Source organism: Manis javanica, chromosome 5 (assembly GCF_040802235.1).
Source record: "Manis javanica isolate MJ-LG chromosome 5, MJ_LKY, whole genome shotgun sequence".
Lineage (NCBI taxonomy): Eukaryota > Metazoa > Chordata > Mammalia > Pholidota > Manidae > Manis > Manis javanica.
Genome location: NC_133160.1, coordinates 113,267,981 through 113,287,945, shown reverse-complemented (window position 1 = coordinate 113,287,945; position 19,965 = coordinate 113,267,981). Strand labels below are relative to the sequence as shown.

The window sequence follows — 19,965 nt, the reverse complement described above, 5'->3', positions numbered from 1 at the left end:
TCTACTGATGGACACTTAGCCATTTCTTGTCTATTGTAAATAGTGCTGCGATAAACATAGGGGTGCATCTGTCTTTTTCAAACTGGGCTGCTGCATTCTTAGGGTAAATTCCTAGGAGTGGAATTCCTGGGTCAAATGGTATTTCTATTTTGAGTTTTTTGAGGAACCTCCATACTTCTTTCCACAATGGTTGAACTAGCTTACATTCCCACCAGCAGTGTAGGAGGGTTCCCCTTTCTCCACATTCTCGCCAATATTTGTTATTGTTTCTCTTTTGGATGTTGGCCATCCTAACTGGTGTGAGGTGATACCTTATTGTGGTTTTAGTTTGCATTTCTCTGATGATTAGCAATGTGGAGCATCTTTTCATGTGCCTGTTGGCCATCTGAATTTCTTCTTTGGAGAGGTGTGTCTGTTCAGCTCCTCTGCCTATTTTTTAATTGGGTTATTCGCTTTTTGTTTGTTGATGTGTGTGAGCTCTTTATATATAATTTTGGATGTCAAACGCTTATCAGATATTTCATTTATGAATATGTTCTCCCATGCCTTTTTCTTCTACTGATGATGTCCTTTGCAGTACAGAAACTTTTTAGTTTGATATAGTCCCACTTGTTCATTTTTGTTTTTGTTTCCCTTGCCCAGGGAGATATATTCATGAAAAAATTGCTCATATTTATATTCAAGAGAGTTTTGCCTATGTTTTCTTCTAAGAGTTTTATGGTTTCATGACTTACATTCAGGTCTTTGATCCATTTCAACTTTACTTTTGTGTATTGAGTTAGGCAGTAATCCAGTTTCATTCTCTTACATGTGTCTGTCCAGTTTTGCCAACACCAGCTGTTGAAGAGCTGTCATTTCCCAGTTGTATGTCCATGGCTCCTTTATCATGTATAAATTGACCATATACACTTGGGTTAACATCTGGACTCTCTAGTATGTTGCATTGGTTTATGTGTCTGTTCTTCTGCCAGTACCAAACTGTCTTGATTACTGTGGCTTTGTAATAGAGCTTGAAGTTGGGGAGCATATTCCCCCTGCTTTATTTTTTCTTCTTAGGATTGCCTTGGCTGTTTGGGGTCTTTTGTGGTTCCATATGAGTTTTAGAACTAATTCTTCCAGTTTGTTGATGAATGCTGTTGGTATTTGGTAGGGATTGCATTGAATCTTTAGATTGCTTTAGGCAGGATGGCCATTTTGACAATATTAATTCTTCCTACCCAACAGCATAGGATGAATTTTAATTTATTAGTGTCCTCTTTAATTTCTCTTATGAGTTTCTTGTGGTTTTCAGGGTATAGGTCATTCATGTCCTTGGTTAGGTTTATTCCTAGGTATTTTATTCTTTTTGATGCAATTTTGAATGGAATTGTTTTCCTGGTTTCTCTTTCTGGTAGTTCATCATTAGTGTATAGGAATGCAACAGATTTCTGTGTATTAATTTTGTATCTGCAACTTTGCTGAATTCAGATATTAGTTGTAGTAGTTTTGGAGTGGATTCTTTAGGGTTTATTATGTACAATATCATGTCATCTGCAAACAGTGATAGTTTAACTTCTTCCTCACCAGTCTGGATGCCTTTTATTTCTTTGTGTTGTCTGATTGCTGTGGCTAGGATCTCCAGAACTACATTGAATAAAAGTGGGGAGAGTGGGAACCCTTGTCTTGTTCCCAATCTTAAAGCAAAAAGCTTTCAGCTTCTTGCTGTTAAGTATGATGTTGGCTGTGGGTTTGTCATCTATGGCCTTAATTATGTTGAGGTACTTGCCCTCTGTACCCATTTTGTTGAGAGTTTTTATCATGAATTGGTGTTGAATTTTGTCAAATGCTTTTTCAGCATGTATGGAGATGATCATGTGATTTTTGTCCTTGTTTTTATTAATAGAGTGGATGATGTTGATAGATTTTCAAATGTTGTACCATCCTTGCATCCCTGGGGTGAATCCCACTTGATCATGATGTATGATCCTCTTGATGTATTTTTGAATTCAGTTTGCTAATATTTTGTTGAGTATTTTGCAATGCAATCCCTACCAAATACCAATTTTGCATTTTCCTCATCTGTCCTGTGGAGTGAGTGGAGTGTTGAAGTCCCCTAAAATCAATGCATTGTATTCTATTTCCCCCTTCGATTATGTTAGTATTTGTTTCACATATGCAGATGCTCCTGTGTTGGGTGCATAGATATTTATAATGGTTATATCCTCTTGTTGGACAGACCCCCTTAACATTACGTAATGTTCTTCTTTGTCTCTTGTTACTGTCTTTGTTTTGAAGTCTATTTTGTCTGATACAACTACTGCAACTCCTGCTTTTTTCTTCCTATTGTTTGCATGAAATATCTTTTCCACCCCTTCACTTCTAGTCTGTGTATGTCTGATTTTGAAGTGATTCTCTTGTAGGCAGCGTATAGATGGATTTTGTTTTTTATCCATTTGGTGACACTCTGTCTTTTAATTGGTGCATTTAGCCCATTTACATTTAGGGTGATTATCGACAGATATGTACTTATTGCCATTGCAGACTTTGGATTCGTGGTTACCAAAGGCTCAAGGGCAGCTTCTTTACTATCTAGCATCTACCGTAGCAGACTTATATTATAAACACTGAAGATTCTTTTTTCTCTCCCTTCTTTTTCTTCCTCCTCCACTCTTTATATGTTAGGTGTCATATTCTGTACTCTTTGTGTATTTCTTAACTGACTTTGCAGTTAGCTGATTTAATTTTGCATTTGGTGAGTATTTAGTTGGCCTACTTCCTTTGCTGTGATTTTATTTTCTCTGGTGACAGCTATTTAGTCTTAGGCACACTTCCTTCTAGAGCAGTCCCTTTAAAATATACTGTAGGGATGGGTAGAGTATTTTTGGTTGTATGCCCTTCTGTTTCATTGCATTAAATATATTATGCCACTCCCTTCTGACCTGTAAGGTTTCTGCTGAGAAGTCTGTTGATAGTCTGATGGGTTTTCCTTTGTAGGTGATTTTTTTTCTCTCTCTAGTTGCTTTTAATACTCTGTCCTTGTCCTTGATCTTTCCCATTTTAATTATTATATGTCTTAGTGTTTTCCTCCTTGGGTCCCTTGTGTTGGTAGATCTGTAGACTTCCATGGCCTGAGAGACTCTCTCCTTCCCCACATTGGGGAAGTTTTCAGCAATTATTTCTTCAAAGATGCTTTCTATCCCTTTTTCTCTCTTCTTCTTCTTCTATTACCCCTGTAATGCGAATATTGTTCCATTTGGATATGTCACACAGTTCTCTTAATATTCTTTCATTCCCAGAGATCTTTTTGTCTCTCTCTGCCTTAGCTTCTCTGTATTCCTATTCTGTGATTTTTATTTCACTTATTGTCTCCTCTACTTCACCTAGTCGGCTTTTAAATTCCTCCATTGTTTGTTTAATTTCAGTTATCTCCCTCCTAAATTCATCCCTCAGCTCTTGAATATTTTTCTTTAGCTCCATTATCAAATGCTTATGACTTTTATTTTTAATTCTTTTTCTGGAAGATTGGTGATTTCAGTCTCACCAAGTCTTCTTTCTGGTGTTTGAGGGATTTTGGATTAAACAAGGTTTTTCTGCCTTTTCATGGTCCTGGAGTGATGGGAGTGGTCTCTGGCAAGTGGCACGGGTGTCAGCTGGGAGGATAAAATCCCTTCCTGCTTGCTCGTTGCTATGCCTGTCTCTGCTGCCTGTGCCAGTTAACTGCTCTCAAGAAGTGGCATCTGGGTTAATCGCACAAATTGCCATGGGTGGGGTGGCCCTTAGTTTGACCTTGGTTGATGATGGGCATCACAGGCGACCAGCGCGGGTTCTGCCACAGTAGCAGAGCCCCTTTGTGGCTCCCTGTCTCAGATCCCACCTCCACTGTCTGTGCCGGTCAACTGAGAACAGGGAGCAGCCTCTGGTTCCGAGCTGGTTTGCCGCACCCAGTGAGAAGCCTCTTCATTAAACTGTGTAGTTGCTGTAGGTGGAGCTGCCCTCTGTCTGGTCTGCCCCAATGGCAGGGAGAGCCCATTTGCACACACAGGCCAGCGAGGAAGGAGATGCAAGCTGCTTATCATGGTGAGGAGCCTCGGGGCTGCATTGCCAACTACGGGAATAGGGCACCTGAAGCTCCTCAAAGTTCCCACCCTGCTGGGCTGAGTGTGCCAGGACGATTTGTCTACCTGTTCCTTCACCTTGACCTTTGCTCCTTAGCAGCCACCTGACTGTTAAGAGGTCCCTTAAAACATCTGCTTTTCTTTTCTCCCAGCGCAGCTGATTGTGGGAACCTCTTTGCAGTCTTAGTCTCCAACTTTGCTTTTCGGCCCCTCTAATCTCCAGAGCACCATGCAATGCGGGTCTGTGCTCCCAGGGTAGATTTCTAGGGCTGAGTGTTTAGCAGTCCTGTGCTTCCACTCCCTCCCTGTCCTGATTCTTTCCCTCCCACTGGTGAGCCGGGGGTAGGGGAAGTGCTTGGGTCCAGCCAGGTTATGGCTTTTTACTTTATCCTCTTCTGTGAGATGTTGACTTCTCCCAGATGTAGACTGGCTGGTGTACTGTTACTTCTGGTCCCTCTTTTAAGAATAGTTGTATTTGCTGTATTTACAAAATATATGTGGTTTTGGGAGGAGATATCCACCACACTACTCATGCTGCCATCTTTTCTCTGGGAAGCCCCCAGAATCACTCTTTTCTTTTTTTCCTGGCACCCCCTTTATTCAATGTGTCAGCAAATACTGTTGCTTTATTTTCATAAAAATTACAATCAACAAGGTCTAAGCCACCTTCATCACCACCTTGATTACTGCCTCCTAATCTGTCTCCCTATTCCACTTCTTCTCTGACATTCTGTTCTCAGCACAACTAGAGGAATCTTTAAAATTAAAGTGTTTTTAACTTAATGTAGTTTTTTGTTTTTTGTATCATTAATCTACAATTGCATAAGGAACATTATGTTTACTAGACTCCCCCCATCACCAAGGCCCCCCCACAAACCCCATTACAGTCATTATCCAACTGCGTAGTAAGATGCTGGAGACTCACTACCTCTCTGTGTTGCACAGGCCTCCCTGTGCCTCCCCGTTATACGTGCTAATCATAATGCCCCCTTTCTTCCCCTCCCCTTATGCCTCTCTTCACACCCATCCTCCCCAGTCACTTTCCCTTTGGTAACTCTTCGTCCATTATTGGGTTCTGTGAGTCTCTTGCTCTTTTGTTCTTCAGTTTTTTCTTTCTTCTTATTGTCCACATTTGAGTGAAATGATTTGGTACTTGTCTTTCTCCACCTGGCTTATGTCACTGAGCATAATACCCTCTAGCTCCATCCATGTTGTTGCAAATGGTAGGATTTGTTTCTTCTTATGGCTGAATAATACTCCATTGTGTATATGTACCACATCTTTATCCATTCATCTACTGAAAGACGCTTACGTTGCTTCCATTTTTTGGCTATTTAAATAGTGCTGCGATAAACACAGGGGTGCATATGATTTTTTCAAACTGGGCTGCTGCATTCTTACGGTAAATTCCTAGAAGTGGGATTCCTGGGTCAAATGGTATTTCTTTTTAGCTTTTTGAGGAGCCTCCATACTGCTTTCCACAATGGTGGTACTAATTTGCATTCCCACCAGCAGTGTAGGAGGGTTTCCCTTTCTCCACAACCTTGCCAACATTTTGTTGTTGTTTGGCTTTTGGATAGTGGCAATCCTTACTGGTGTGAAGTGATATCTCATTGTGTTTTTTATTTGCATTTCTCTTATGATCGGTGATGGGGAGCATCTTTTCATGTGTCTGTTGGCCATCTGAATTACTTCTTTGGAGAACTGTCTGTTCAACTCCTCTGCCCATTTTTTAATTGCCTTATTTTCTTTGTGTTTATTGAGGTGCGTGAACTCTGTATATTTTGGACGTCAACCCTTTATCGGATCTGTCATTATGAATATGTTCTCCCATACTGTAGGATGCCTTTTTGTTCTATTGGTGGTGTTCTTTGCTGTACAGAAGCTTTTCAGCTTGACGTAGTCCCACTTGTTCATTTTGGTTTTGTTTCCCTTGCCTGGGGAGATAAGTTCATGAAGAGGTTCGCTCATTTTTATGTCAAAGAGATTTTTGCCTATGTTTTTTTCTAAAAGTTTTATGGTTTCATGACTTAACATTCAGGTCTTTGATCCATTTCAAATTTACTTCTGTGTATGGGGTTGCACAATCATCCAGTTTCATTCTCTTACATGTAGCTGTCCAGTTTTGCCAACACCATCTGTTGAAGAGGCTGTCATTTCCCCATTGTATGTCCATGGCTCCTTTATCATATATTAATTGACCATACATGTTTGGGTTATTATCTGGACTCTCTATCCTGTTCCAGTGGGCTGTGGGTCTGTTCTTGTGCCAGTACCAAATTGTCTTAATTACTGTGGCTTTGTAGTACAGCTTGAAGTTGGGAAGCGAGATCCTCCCCACTTTATTTTTCCTTCTCAGGATTGCTTTGGCTATTCAGGATCATTGGTGGTTTCATATGAATTTTAGAAATATTTCTTCCAGTTTGTTGAAGAATGTTGTTGGTATTTTGATAGGAATTGCATTGAATTTGTAGATTACTTTACGCAGGATGGCCATTTTGACAATGTTAATTCTTCCTAGCCAAGAGCATGGGATGAGTTTCCATCTGTTAGTGTCCTCTTTAATTTCTCTTAAGAGTGTCTTGTAGTTTTCAGGGTATAGGTCTTTCACTTCCTTGGTTAGTTTATTCCTAGGTATTTTATTCTTTTTGATGCAATTGTGAATGGAATTGTTTTCCTGATTTCTCTTTCTGCTAGTTCATCTTTAGTGTATAGGAATGCAACAGATTTCTGTGTTGTAATTTTGTATCCTGCAACTTTGCTGAATTCAGATATTAGTTCTAGTAGTTTTGGGGTGGATTCTTTAGGGTTTATTATGTACAATATCATGTCATCTGCAAATAGTGACAGTTTGACTTCTTTACTAATCTGGACCCCTAGTATTTCTTTGTTTTGTCTGATTGCCGTGGCTAGAACCTCCAGTACTGTATTGAATAACAGTGGGGAGAGTGGGCATCCCTGTCTTCTTCCCAATCTTAGAGGATAGCTTTCAGCTTCTTGCTGTTACGTATAATGTTGGCTGTGGGTTGTCATATATGGCCTTTATTATGTTCAGTTACTCGCCCTCTATACCCATTTTGTTGAGAGTTTTTATCACGAATGGATGTTGAATTTTGTCGAATGCTTTTTCAGCATCTATGGAGATGATCATGTGGTTTTTGTCCTTCTTTTTATTGATATGGTGGATGATGTTGATGGATTTTCGAATGTTGTACCGTCCTTGCATCCCGGAGATGAGTCACACTTGGTCATGGTGTATGATACTCTTGATGTATTTTTGAATTTGCTTTGCTAATATTTTGTTGACTATTTTTGCATCTAAGTTCATCAGGGATATTGGTATGTAATTTTCTTTTTTTGTTGGATCTTTGCTTGGTTTTGGTATTAGATTGATGCTGGCTTCATAGAATGAGTTTGGAAGTATTCCCTCCTCTTCTATTTTTTGAAAAACTTTAAGGAGAATACGTATTATGTCTTCTGTGTATGTCTGATAAAATTCCTTGGTAAAATCCATCTTGCCTGGGGTTTTTGCTCTTGGGTACTTTTTTGATTACCGCTTCAGTTTCGTTGCTGGTAATTGGTCTGTTTAGATTTTCTGTTTCTTCCTTGGTCAGTCTTGGAAGATGTATTTTTCTTGGAAGTTGTCCCTTTCTTCTAGGTTTTCCAGCTTGTTAACATATAGATTCTCATAGTATTCTCTAATGATTCTTTGTATTTCTGTGGTGTCCATCGTGATTTTTTCTTTCTCGTTCCTGATTTTGTTGATATGTGTAGATTGTCTTTTTCTCTTAATTAGTCTGGCCAGGGGCTTATCTATTTTGTTTATTTCCTCAAAGAACCAGCTCTTGGTTTCATTCAGTGTTTCTATTGTTTTATTCTTCTCAATTTTATTTATTTCTTCTCTGATCTTTATTATGTCCCTCCTTCTGCTGACTTTGGGCCTCATTTGTTGTTCTTTTTCCAATTTCAATAATTGTGACTTTAGGCTATTCATTTGGGATTGTTCTTCCTTCTTTAAAGAGGCCTGGATTGCTATATACTTTCCTCTTAGAACTCCCTTCGTTACATCCCACAGAAGTTGGGGCTTTGTGCTGTTGTAGTCATTTGTTTCCATATATTGCTTGATCTCTATTTTAATTTGGTCATTGATCCATTGGTTATTTAGGAGCATGTTGTTAAGCCTCCATGTGTTTGTGAGCCTTTTTGTTTTCTTTGTACAATTTATTTATAGTTTTATACCTTTGTGGTCTGAGAAGTTGGTTGGTAAAATTTCAATCTTTTTTAATTTATTGAGGCTTTTTTTGTGGCCTAGTATGTGTTCTATTCTGGAAAGTGTTCCATGTGCACTTGAGAAGAATGTGTATACTGCTGCTTTTGGGTGTAGAGTTCTGTAGATGTCTATTAGGTCCATCTGTTCTAGTGTGTTTTTCAGTGCGTCTGTGTCCTTACTTATTTTCTGTCTGGCGGATCTGTCCTTTGGAGTGAGTAGTGTGTTGAAGTCTGCTAAAATGAATGCATTGCATTCTATTTCCTCCTTTAATTCTGTGAGTATTTGTTTCACATATGTTGGTGCTCCTGTGTTGGTTGCATATATATGTGCAATGGTTATATCCTCTTGTTTGACTGAACCCTTCATCATTATGTAATGTCTTTCTTTATCTCTTGTGACTTTCTTTGTTTTGAAGTTTATTTTGTCTGATTCTAGGGCTGCAACACCTGCTTTTTTCTCCCTATTGTTTGCATGAAATATCTTTTTCCATCCCTTGACTTTTAGTCTGTGTATGTTTTTTGTTTGAGGTGAGTCTCTTGTAAGCAGAATATAGAATGGTCTTGCTTTTTTATCCATTCTATTACTCTGTGTCTTTTGATTGGTACATTCAGTCCATTTACATTTAGGGTGATTATTGAAAGATATGTACTTATTGCCATTTCAGGTTTTAGATTCATGGTTACCAGAGGTTCAAGGGTAGCTTCTTTACTATCTGTTTAACTTAACTCACTCATTAAGCTATTGTAAACACAGTGTGATGGTTCTTTCTCTCCCTTCTTATTTCTCCTCCTCCATTCTTTATATGTTAGGTGTTCTATTCTGTACTCTTTTGTGTTTCTTTTGTCTGCTTTTGTGAGTAGTTGATTTTATTTTTTGCTTTTAGTTAGTATTTGGTTGGTCTGCTTTCTTTGCTGTGATTTTATTTTCTCTGGTGACATCTATTTAGCCTTAGGAGTGCTTCCATCTAGATCAGTCCCTTTAAAATATCCTGTAGAGGTGTTTTGTGGGAAGCAAATTCCCTCAACTTTTGCTTGTCTGGGAATTGTTTAATCCCTCCTTCATATTTAAATGACAATCGTGCTGGATACAGTATCCTTTGTTTAAGGCCCTTCTGTTTTATTGCATTAAATATATAATGCCATTCTCTACTGGCCTGTAAGGTTTCTGTTGAGAAGTCTGGTGATAGCCTGATGGGTTTTCCTTTGTATGTGGCCTTTTTCTCTCTCTGGCTGCCTTTAATATTCTGTCCTTGTCCTTGATCTTTGCCATTTTAATTATTATGTGTCTTGCAATTACCCCCTCGTGTTGGGAGATCTGTGGCCCTCCGTGGTCTAAGAGACTATTTCCTCCCCCAGTTTGTGGAAGTTTTCATCAATTATTTCTTCAAAGACACTTTCTATTCCTTTTTCTCTCTCTTCTGTTACCCCTATAACATGAATATTGTTCCGTTTGGCTTGGTCACACAGTTCTCTTAATATTCTTTCATTCCTAGAGACCCTTTTATATCTCTCTGCCTCAGGTTCTCTATGTTCTTGTTCTCTGATTTCTATTCCATTAATGGCCTCTTCCACCTCATCCAGTCTGCTCTTAAGTCCTTCCAGGGATTGCTTTATTTCTGTGTTCTCCCTCCTAACTTGATCCTTTCACTCTTGCATATTTCTCTACAGGTCCATCAGCATGGTTATGAGCTTTATTTTGAATTTTTTTTCTGGAAGATTGGTTTAATCTATCTCCCCAGTCTCCCTCTCAGGGGTTGTCTGGGTAATTCTGGACTGAATCAAATTCTTCTGCCTTTTCTTGGCGATTGACATAGTCATAAACAGTTGGTGTGTGTGTCAGTTGGGAGAACAACATCCCTTCCTGTGCCTTGCCTTTCTCCTGTGCCTGTGCCAGTTACCTGCACACAGGGAGCAGCTTCTGGTTTTATTTCCTAAGCTGCTGTGGGCAGGGCAGCTGTTGGGGCAGCCCAGAGCCCTGCAGGGAGTGTCAGGCGCACCGGGTGTGCTCTCCTGCAAGAATGGCAACCCTTCACGCCCTGTCCCAGCTTCCTCTGTCCTCTGTCTGTGCTGGTCAGCCACGCACCAGCAGGGCCTCTGAGTCCGGCCCAGGTGGCTGCAGAGGAGGCTCTGGGCGGCTGTTGTGGGCTCGGCCGCTCTCAGGCTGCTCCCCTGGTGTGGCGGGGCTGCGTGGGAGGGGGAATGGATGGGAGGCCATTTATCGCTGTGAGGGGCTTCAGAGCTATGCTGCTGCCCAGGGAGTTAGGGCACCCAAATTTCTCTGGGATTCCCAGCCTGCTGGGCTGAGTGTGCGGGCACGATTCTGTCCAGCTGTGAAGCCCCTGTCACTTTAAGACTTTCAAAAAGCACTCACTTTTCTTTTGTCCCAAGGGTGCCGGCTGCGGGGACTCTCTCGCAGGTTTTACTGTTCCATTTCTCTAATATCCAGCACACCATGCAATGTGTGTCTGCACTCCTGGTATGGATGACTAGGGACTGGGTATTTAGCAGTCCTGGGCTCCCACTCCCTCCCAGCTTTGACTCCTATCCTCCCAAGGGTGCGCTGGGATTGGGGGAGCGCTTGGGTCCCCCCGGGCTACAACTTGTATCTTACCCCCTTCGTGAAGTGCCGAGTTCTTGCAGATGGAAATGTAGCATGACTGTTGTACTATATCTTCTGGTCTCTCTTTTAGGAATAGTTGTATTTGTTGTATTTTCAAAAATATGTATGGTTTTGGGAGGAGATTTCCGCTGCCCTACTCTCACAACCATCTTGGCTTCTCCTTCCAATGTAAAGACTTTTAAGGACAAGTATAAAGGATTTTAAAGAATAAATAAAAATTAAATGTCAAATTCTGATTTTATTGCCAAATAACTTTACAGGGTATATGTTAAGTTTTCTTGTGGAAGATACTGAAAAATCTCTAGATAATTAGTTTAATTGGCTTGATTTTATAATTAAATTAAATAACATTAACAATGACAGCAAGAACTATTTGTTCAGTAATGTTTTGGGGGAGTTGGGATTTTGAGGTTTAATTTGCACACAGTAAAATGTACTCTTCAGGATTGTAATAGTCCTCTGTATTTTGGCAGTTGTGTACAGTAGTATAAACACTGTCACATCTGAGATAGAATATTTCTATCACCTCAGTGAGCTCCCTTGTACTCTTAATTACAAATTTAACCTAAAAATGTTGTGGAAGAAATGTGAAAATCTAAATGTCTTTTATTGGAATATCATTTTTAAATATTTAAAGAGCAAAATTTTTTAATAACATTGAAAGTTATTTTAAGTATGTATCTTCCCTACATAATTGTGATATCACTACCAACCACACTGTTCCAAGAAAATAATCATTTCTGCTTATAGCTCCCTCAACAAAAACGTTACTAGAGTATTTTAAGATAACATTGTATCATATTGAAGTACTTCATCTTTGAATATTACAGAAGAAAATTCCACAAGACAGAGTGAGGATTTGGGAAGCCAGTTTACAGAAATTTTCATTAAACAGCAAGAAAACATCACTCTCCTTTTATCTTTATTGGAGGTAAATAAAGAAACTTGCTATTTCTATCATCTTAATAAGTTTCTTTTCTTGCCTTTTTGGGTGTTACTGAGGAAGCAACATACCCATGCCTTTTTAAGATATGGAAATTCGCTGTATCATTGGAAGAGATTCATATGTGTATTTTAAGAACTATATAATCTGTTAAAATACAGTCTGGTTCTTGTGTTCAGTTTTACAAAATACTGTTTTTTCTAATCGGTTGCAGCTTAATCAGTTTAGTCAATTTACATTAACTATTTCTCAAATTAGTTTTTCAAGTTTACTTTTTTTTTTTTTACAAAAAGAATTTGGTAGTTTTGGTACCATTCTTAGTTGAAAAAAATGTTTTTCTTGAAAATTGGAATTATAGATATTAGCTATTTTAAATTCTTATATTGTAGGAATTTGATTTCCACGTCCGCTGGCCTGGTGTGAAGCTTCTTACTTCCCTTTTAAAGCAGCTAGGGCCTCAGGTGCAGCAAATTATTTTAGTCAGTCCCATGGGTAAGTGACTCTTCTTCCTTATATCATTTTGATTTAAAAGTGAGGATCATTCCTAAACAGGAGGACTGAAATGATGTGTTAATAAATTATTTAATTTGAATCACTGTATTTTTGATCTGCCAGTATTTTTCACATGGTTATATGTTCTAGGTGTTTCCAGACTGATGGATCTATTAGCAGATTCCAGGGAGGTTATCCGTAATGATGTAAGTTAAATTTGAAAAAGAAGTCTAAAAATTTGCAGTTTTGTTTCTCTCTTTGCAAATGAAATCTTTGTTGATCTTTATTCAGAGTTCTAAGAAGTTGGATTTGGAAAGCTGGGATAATGGCCATTCTTTTAGACCTTTTTAAGTTATATACAAGGCCACATTATTTCTTTGTTCCCTGCCTATCCAATATTTAGGCTTAGACAAATGGTTTTGTTATTCAAGCTTATGCTTTCTAAAATTTAGGATTCTTTTTATTCTTGTCTGAAAGGTTGTGTTGACACCAAACTCTAACTCCAGAAAGAGTAGAGGAAACATTCCCAGACATTGAACTATGTAAACTTAAAGCATTACATTTGGAATCCTCACTGTCATTTGATTGAATATGTATTCAAAGGATTTTCCTTATATTCACTGTTCAACCATAGAGCACAGTTTGCTCAGGAGTTATTTTCCATTTTGATTTATTGTAGTATTTGCGTATAACTTGAAATCTCTTTTATAGATGGGATGATTATTTTGTAGCTTGAAAATTTTCCTCTGTTGTTATCTACAACTTGAACAAAACTGTAATACTTTAGAAAAATCTTTTAAAAATTAAATTCTAGAGCTAGGAGATATACCAAGATAATTCAGTCTCTGTTTTTATACTGAGAAGCCCAAGACTCGTGTTGACCAAGTGACTTACACTTTGTTAAGCTTCTCTTACTCATCTTTGTGTTTGTGGTACCTGGCCCTGTACCTTTCTCGTCCTAAGTGCTAGTAAGTACATGTGGACTGCTTTTAGCCTCACAACTGGTTACTGGCAAAGCAGAGACCAAACTGAAATGCTCTTGACTTCTCCTCCACACAGGTTTGTATTTAAAATTCTGTAGTATGTATGTCAGTGCAGTACTGTAAGTGGTGAAATAATGTAATTCAATAGGACTCTTTATTGTTTAATGTTATTTTAATAATTATCTTATTTAAATGGGTACCCCTCTATTAGGGATTTTGAATATCTTTCCTTACTGAACTATTACTATATATCTTAAATCTAAAGTCATTGTCTGCTGTTCTTATGGCCCTCAGTTTAAGTAAGATGATAACATACAACCCATTTAATAAAGGAAATTCTCTCTTCCTGGCTTGCTATTATATCATTGCCATTATTTTCATTTTCAGATACAATTTATGTGTGTGTGTGTGTGTGTTTGTAATTGCATTAGCTTGGTTCTTAAGTATGCCATTTCCTTTACCTCTCTACTTTTGTTTTTCTGTTCCTAACCTTTTTTCTCAGTATGTGTTTGAGAAAGGTAAAATTATTCTCTATTTATGTTGATTTTCATTTATTTATGAGTAGAGATTAAGTTATATTTTTGTTGTAACATCTGTGTTCTTGGTTATAACATGTTTTACAGCCATCTTTTCTTTGGTTATAGTAAATCCATTCATTTGAAATTTTTTATTTATACTTACTGTCCAAACGGTATGTAATATAAGACACATTATGCACCACAATTGATACCAGCAACCAGAGGCAACTAACTGGCACCTCTGGCAGTTGCTGGTGGCACTCTGTGACTCCCTGAAATAATACTGGTTTTTCCCCCTCTTCTGTATCCTCTTTTTTTCTTTATCCTCCTTTAAAAGTTCTCTTTTTCTTTTCCTTCTTTTCCTTTTAATCAGTATTTTAATTATATTTGATGACTGTTGTCAACATTGAGTAGCTTTCCCAGAAGCATGTGGGTAAAGATTTCTAGCCCCAGTTTGTTTTACATTTGAAACACTGATTTTGATCTGGATTTAGAGAATTAGGTGGTCATTTATACGTGCACTGACACAGTCGTATTTATTTGTTATTTAGTGCTTAAAAATTAGCAAGAAAGGTTACAAAAACTCTAGGAAGTAACTACCAGATCACTTGTCAAAGACTGTAATACCATTCTTTATTTTTTATTTTTTATTATGAAAAACATAAACACACAACAGTAGATAGAACACAGACAAACCTGCTCCCCAAAACCCATCAGTTTTCAAGATTTTGTTATACCTTGCTTCATCTGCCCTTCCCCTTACCACTGTCATTTATTTATTTTTTATTTTATTTTATTTTTTAATTTTGATATTGTTAATGTACAATTACTGAACAACATTATGGTTACTAGACTCCCCCTATTATCAAGTCCCCCCCACATGCCCCATTACAGTCACTGTCCATCAGCATAGTAAGATGCTATAGAATCATTACTTGTCTTCTCTGTATATACTGCCTTTCCCATGTCCGCCCGTTACATTATGTGTGCTAATCGTAATGCCCTGTTTTCCCCCTTATCTCTCCCTTCCCACCCATCCTCCCCAGTCCCTTTCCCTTTGGTAACTCTTAGTCCATTCTTGGGTTCTGTGAGTCTGCTACTGTTTTGTTCCTTTAGTTTTTTCTTTGTTCTTACACTCCAAAGATGAGTGAAATCATTTGATACTTGTCTTTTTCTGCCTGGCTTATTTCACTGAGCATATTACCCTGTAGCTCCATCCATGTTGTTGCCAATAGTAGGATTTGTTTTCTTCTTATGGCTGAATAATATTCCATTGTGTATATATACCACATCTTATTTATCCATTCATCTACTGACAGACACTTAGGTTGCTTCCATTTCTTGGCTATTGTAAATAGTGCTGTGATAAACATAGGGATGCATATGTCTTTTTCAAACTGGGTGGCTGCATTCTTAGGGTAAATTTCTAGGAGTGGAATTCCTGGGTCAAATAGTATTTCTATTTTTAGTTTTTTTGAGGAACCTCTGTACTGCTTTCCACAATGGTTGAACTAGTTTACATTGCCAGCAGCAGTGTAGGAGGGTTCCCCTTTATCCACATCCTCGCCAACATTTGTTGTTGTTTGTCTTTTGGACTTTGGCCATCCTAACTGGTATGAAGTGATATCTCAGTGTGGTTTTAAATTTGCATTACTCTGATGATTAGCGATGTGGAACATCTTTTCATGTGCCTGTTGGCCATCTGAATTTCTTCTTTAGAGAAATGTCTGTTCAACTCCTCTGCCCAATTATTAGTTGGCTTATTTGCTTTTTGTTTGTTGAGGTGCGTGAGCTCTTTATATAATTTGGATGTCAACCTCTTATCAGATATGTCATTTATGAATATATTCTCCCATACTGTAGGATGTCTTTTTGTTCTGCTGCTGGTGTCCTTTGCTATACAGAAGCTTTTTAGTTTTTGTTCATTAATGGAATGACAAAAGCATGGGATGAATTTCCATTCTGTTGATATAGTCCCACTTGTTCATTTTTGCTTTTGGTTTCCTTGACCAGGGAGATATGTTCATGAAGAAGTTGCTCATGTTTATGTCCAGGAGATTTTTTCTTTTATTTTTTTCTAAGCGTTTTATGGTTTCATGCCTAACATTCAGGTCTTTGATTCATTTTGAGTTTACTTTTGTGTATGGGATTAGACGATAATCCAGTTTCATTCTCTTATATGTAGCTGTCCAGTTTTGCCAACACCAGCTGTTGAAGAGGCTATCATTTCCCCATTGTAAGTCCATGGCTCCTTTATTGTATATTAATTGACCATATGCTTGGGTTTATGTCTGGGCACTTTAGTCTGTCCCATTGATCTACATGTCTGTTCTTGTGCCAGTACCAAATTGTCTTGATTACTATAGCTTTGTAGTAGAGCTTGAAGTCAGGGAGCGTAATCACCCCTGCTTTATTCTTCCTTCTCAGGATTGCTTTGGCTATTCAGGGTCTTTTGTCATTCTATATGAATTTTAGAACTATTTTCTCTAGTTCATTGAAGAATGCTGTAGGTATTTTGTTAGGGATTGCACTGAATCTGTAGATTCCTTTAGGCAGGTTGACCATTTTGACAATATTAATTCTTCCTAGCCAAGAGCATGGGGTGAATTTCCATTTATTAGTGTCCTCTTTAATTTCTCTTAAGAGTGTCTTGTAGGTTTCAGGGTATAGGTCTTTCACTTCCTTGGTTAGGTTTATTCCTAGGTATTTTATTCTTTTTGATGCAATTGTGAATAGAATTGTTTTCCTGATTTTCTTTCTGCTAGTTCATTGTTAGTATATAGAAATGCAACCAATTTCTGTGTATTAATTTTGTATCCTGCAACTTTGCTGAATTCAGATATTAGATCGAGTAGTTCTAGAGTGGATTCTTTGGGGTTTTTTATGTACAATATCATGTCATCTGCAAACAGGGATAGTTTGTCTTCTTCCTTGCCAATCTGGATGCCTTTTATTTCTTTGTGTTGTCTGATTGCCGTGGCTAGGACCTCCAGAACTATGTTTAATAATAGTGGGGAGAGTGGGCATCCTTGTCTTGTTCCCAATCTTAGAGGAAAAGCTTTCACCTTCTTGCTGTTAAGTATAATGTTGGCTGTGGGTTTGTCATATATGGCCTTTATTATGTTGAGGTACTTGCCCTCTATACCCATTTTTTTGAGATTTTTCATCATGAATGGATGTTGAATTTTGTTGAATGCTTTTTCAGCATCTATGGAGATGATCAGACGGTTTTTGTCCTTTTTTGTTGATGTAGTGGATGGTGTTGATGGATTTTCAAATGTTGTACAATCCATCCTTGCATCTCTGGGATGAATCCCACTTGATCATGATGGTGATCTTTTTGATGTATTTTTGAATTTGGTTTGCTAATATTTTGTTGAGTATTTTTGCATATATGTTCATCAGGGATATTGATCTGTAATTTTCTATTTTTGTAGTGTCTTTGCCTGGTTTTGGTATTAGAGTGATGTTGGCCTCATAGAATGAGTTAGGGAGTTCTCCTTTATTTTTGACTGGAATATTCAAAGGCAGCAAACAGTATAATTTCACTGTTATATATTTCAGTGTACATGTGTAAAATATATGTCTGTACATGTGTAAAAAATATGTGTGTGACGTTTACACATTATGCATACATACACACGTTTCCTTATATATAGCTATGCCATTATCACAGTTAAGAAGTTAACAGTACTTTAACCCTCAGTTTAAATATGATAACCATGCCATATTTAGATTACCCAGTTGTCTCAAAAATTGCATTTACAGCTGATTTCTTCAATTCAGTTTTCATTGCATTTGGTTGTTAGGTCTGTTAATTTATCTAACGGGCTTGATTAGGTTCCAGTTCACTTTTTTCCTAGGTGACACAGTGCACTTAATTTTGCAGCATATCAGGAAACATGTATTATCTGGCTGTCTCACTTTTAGTGATCAGTGGTTTTGGTTCAGGTGGTGAGTCAGATCCTTCCATTGTAAAGTTCTCTATTGACCTTATGTCAAATTCATCCATTATATCTGGTCATCCATTAATGATCATTGCCAAAATCAGTTATTTTGTTAAAGAGTTGCAAAATGATGATTTCTGTAATTCTGTCATTATTTTACATTTATTAAGCTGTAATCTTCTGCAAAGAACTTTAATTAGCCAGTCTACTTTATCACCCTGTTATACAGTTCATACATGTAAGGCAGAATAAAAAATAAATTCCTTTAATTACTAGTTTTTTAAGTTAGTAATTTGTGCCAACTTACTTTCAGTTACCAGTGAGTATAATTTTAGTCTTAACAGCATTTTAGTGGATGTGTTTGATTAGAAAAATATGTCTCTTAGTAGTCAGGGAAAACAAACTAACATGTATTGAAACTTAAAATATATAAAATATATATTTATACATACATACCTACATACTTGTTATGTTCTAGAAGTTACAGTATCTCCTTTATTTGTCATAAAAAATCTTTTGACACAGATATTATCCTTGTTTTGCACATGGCTATAGTAAGACTCACAATTTAATTTGCTTAAAGTTGCATAGCTAGTAAGACAACTTTATCTAATCGAGTGTTCTTTATACTGTATGCCTTCCTTTGTTAGCTTGTAAATTCAAGTTAGCAGCATTAAGAGAGAGAATCTGACAACTAAAAATAACCACTTTGCTTTTCCATCTCATCTTAATGTTGAGACTTGACAGCCAGGAAAATAACTAGAACAAGTCCTGTAAGGATGTCGGCACTTTTTATCTTATGAGTACCTATCTGTCCGGTACTGACAGCTAGTAGCTAATTTGCATCTATGGGACTTCTGAACTACCTATTTGTTACTATTCTTCCTCTTAAGTAGTATCTGCTGTTTTCATAAAATATTTGCTGTCTTTTACCATCATGGTATTGTTGGGCTTTTGTGAAGCTTATAAAATACTTGTTGTTTGCTAATGAAATATGCTGAAATAGGTAAAACTGAGTTTTTCTTGAATGATAATAAAGAGGTTACAGATTATATAAGCTAAATCCAGTTTAACAGGAGCTGGGAAAACTAAAAATCAGAAGCAAAGACTACTAAGAATTGTCTCATGCTGGATATATGAGGTGTAAATTCCCATTTTTCTTTTCTAATGACTAAGAATCAAGTTTTGAGAGTTTGTGGGCCAGATAATTACAAGACTGTCTGAACTTTCTCTGCTAAAATGTGATGTTTATTGATTTATATTATTGAATTCACAATTTGATATTACTGCTATTGTGTAGCACATAACAAAGGCAGTCCCAAGATAGGTATAATTATGCTCAGCTCTCACATCACAATGAAAGCTATGTAATGATCGATAAATATGCAAGAATTGTTGTATATTTAAATTGTACCATGAGAAAAGAACTGAATTAGGAACTACTATACTTGGATTCTAATCTAGGCTCTGTCCTTTGAGATCTGTAACCTTAAGGAGGCAAGTTGTTTACCTCCACTGTCCTCGTTTTCCCTATCCATGAAGTGAAGGAGTTAGACTTGTGAAATTCCTGATACTTCTACAGTGCTATGCTTTATAAAATAATTTTAAAATGTATTTTAAAAGTTTTACTCCACTAAACATCTTTTTTCTCCACAAGGGTGTCTTACTACTACAGGCACTAACAAGAAGCAATGGAGCAATCCAGAAAATTGTTGCTTTTGAAAATGCTTTTGAAAGACTACTGGACATTATTACAGAGGAAGAGAACAGTGGTGGAGGTATAGTATAAAGACATTGATTTGAAGAGATTCCTTTTGTCTTCACTAAATTTTCAACTTCTAGGGAATGCAGTAGGTTGGGGAAATGAAGACTGGTACTTTATATTTATTCTTTCACTGTGGTGTGTTGATTATGGATTTATTTTTGCTTACACTGTTTGATATTTGTTAGGCTTCTGGAATCTGGGTTGGTGTCTTTCATTATTTCTGGAAAATCCCAGCTGTACCTCTTCAAATATTGCTCTACCACATTTTCTCCTGTTTTTCAGATTCAGTTCTCTATCATCTGATTCGACTCTCACTTTATCATCTTTATTTCTT

At 37.4% G+C, this 19,965-nt stretch overlaps 1 protein-coding gene across 3 annotated transcripts in view; it reads left to right on the top strand.

Moving 5' to 3' along the window:
• The window catches only part of USO1 (USO1 vesicle transport factor), a 113,358-nt gene that overhangs the window by 47,536 nt on the left and 45,857 nt on the right, over positions 1 to 19,965 (top strand). For all 3 annotated transcript variants that reach the window (XM_037003309.2, XM_037003308.2, XM_037003310.2), the window contains 4 exons: positions 11,814 to 11,914; positions 12,316 to 12,418; positions 12,569 to 12,624; positions 19,524 to 19,644. In XM_037003309.2, coding sequence (XP_036859204.1) covers positions 11,814 to 11,914; positions 12,316 to 12,418; positions 12,569 to 12,624; positions 19,524 to 19,644 — 381 coding nt within the window. The remainder of the gene's footprint in view (positions 1 to 11,813; positions 11,915 to 12,315; positions 12,419 to 12,568; positions 12,625 to 19,523; positions 19,645 to 19,965) is intronic.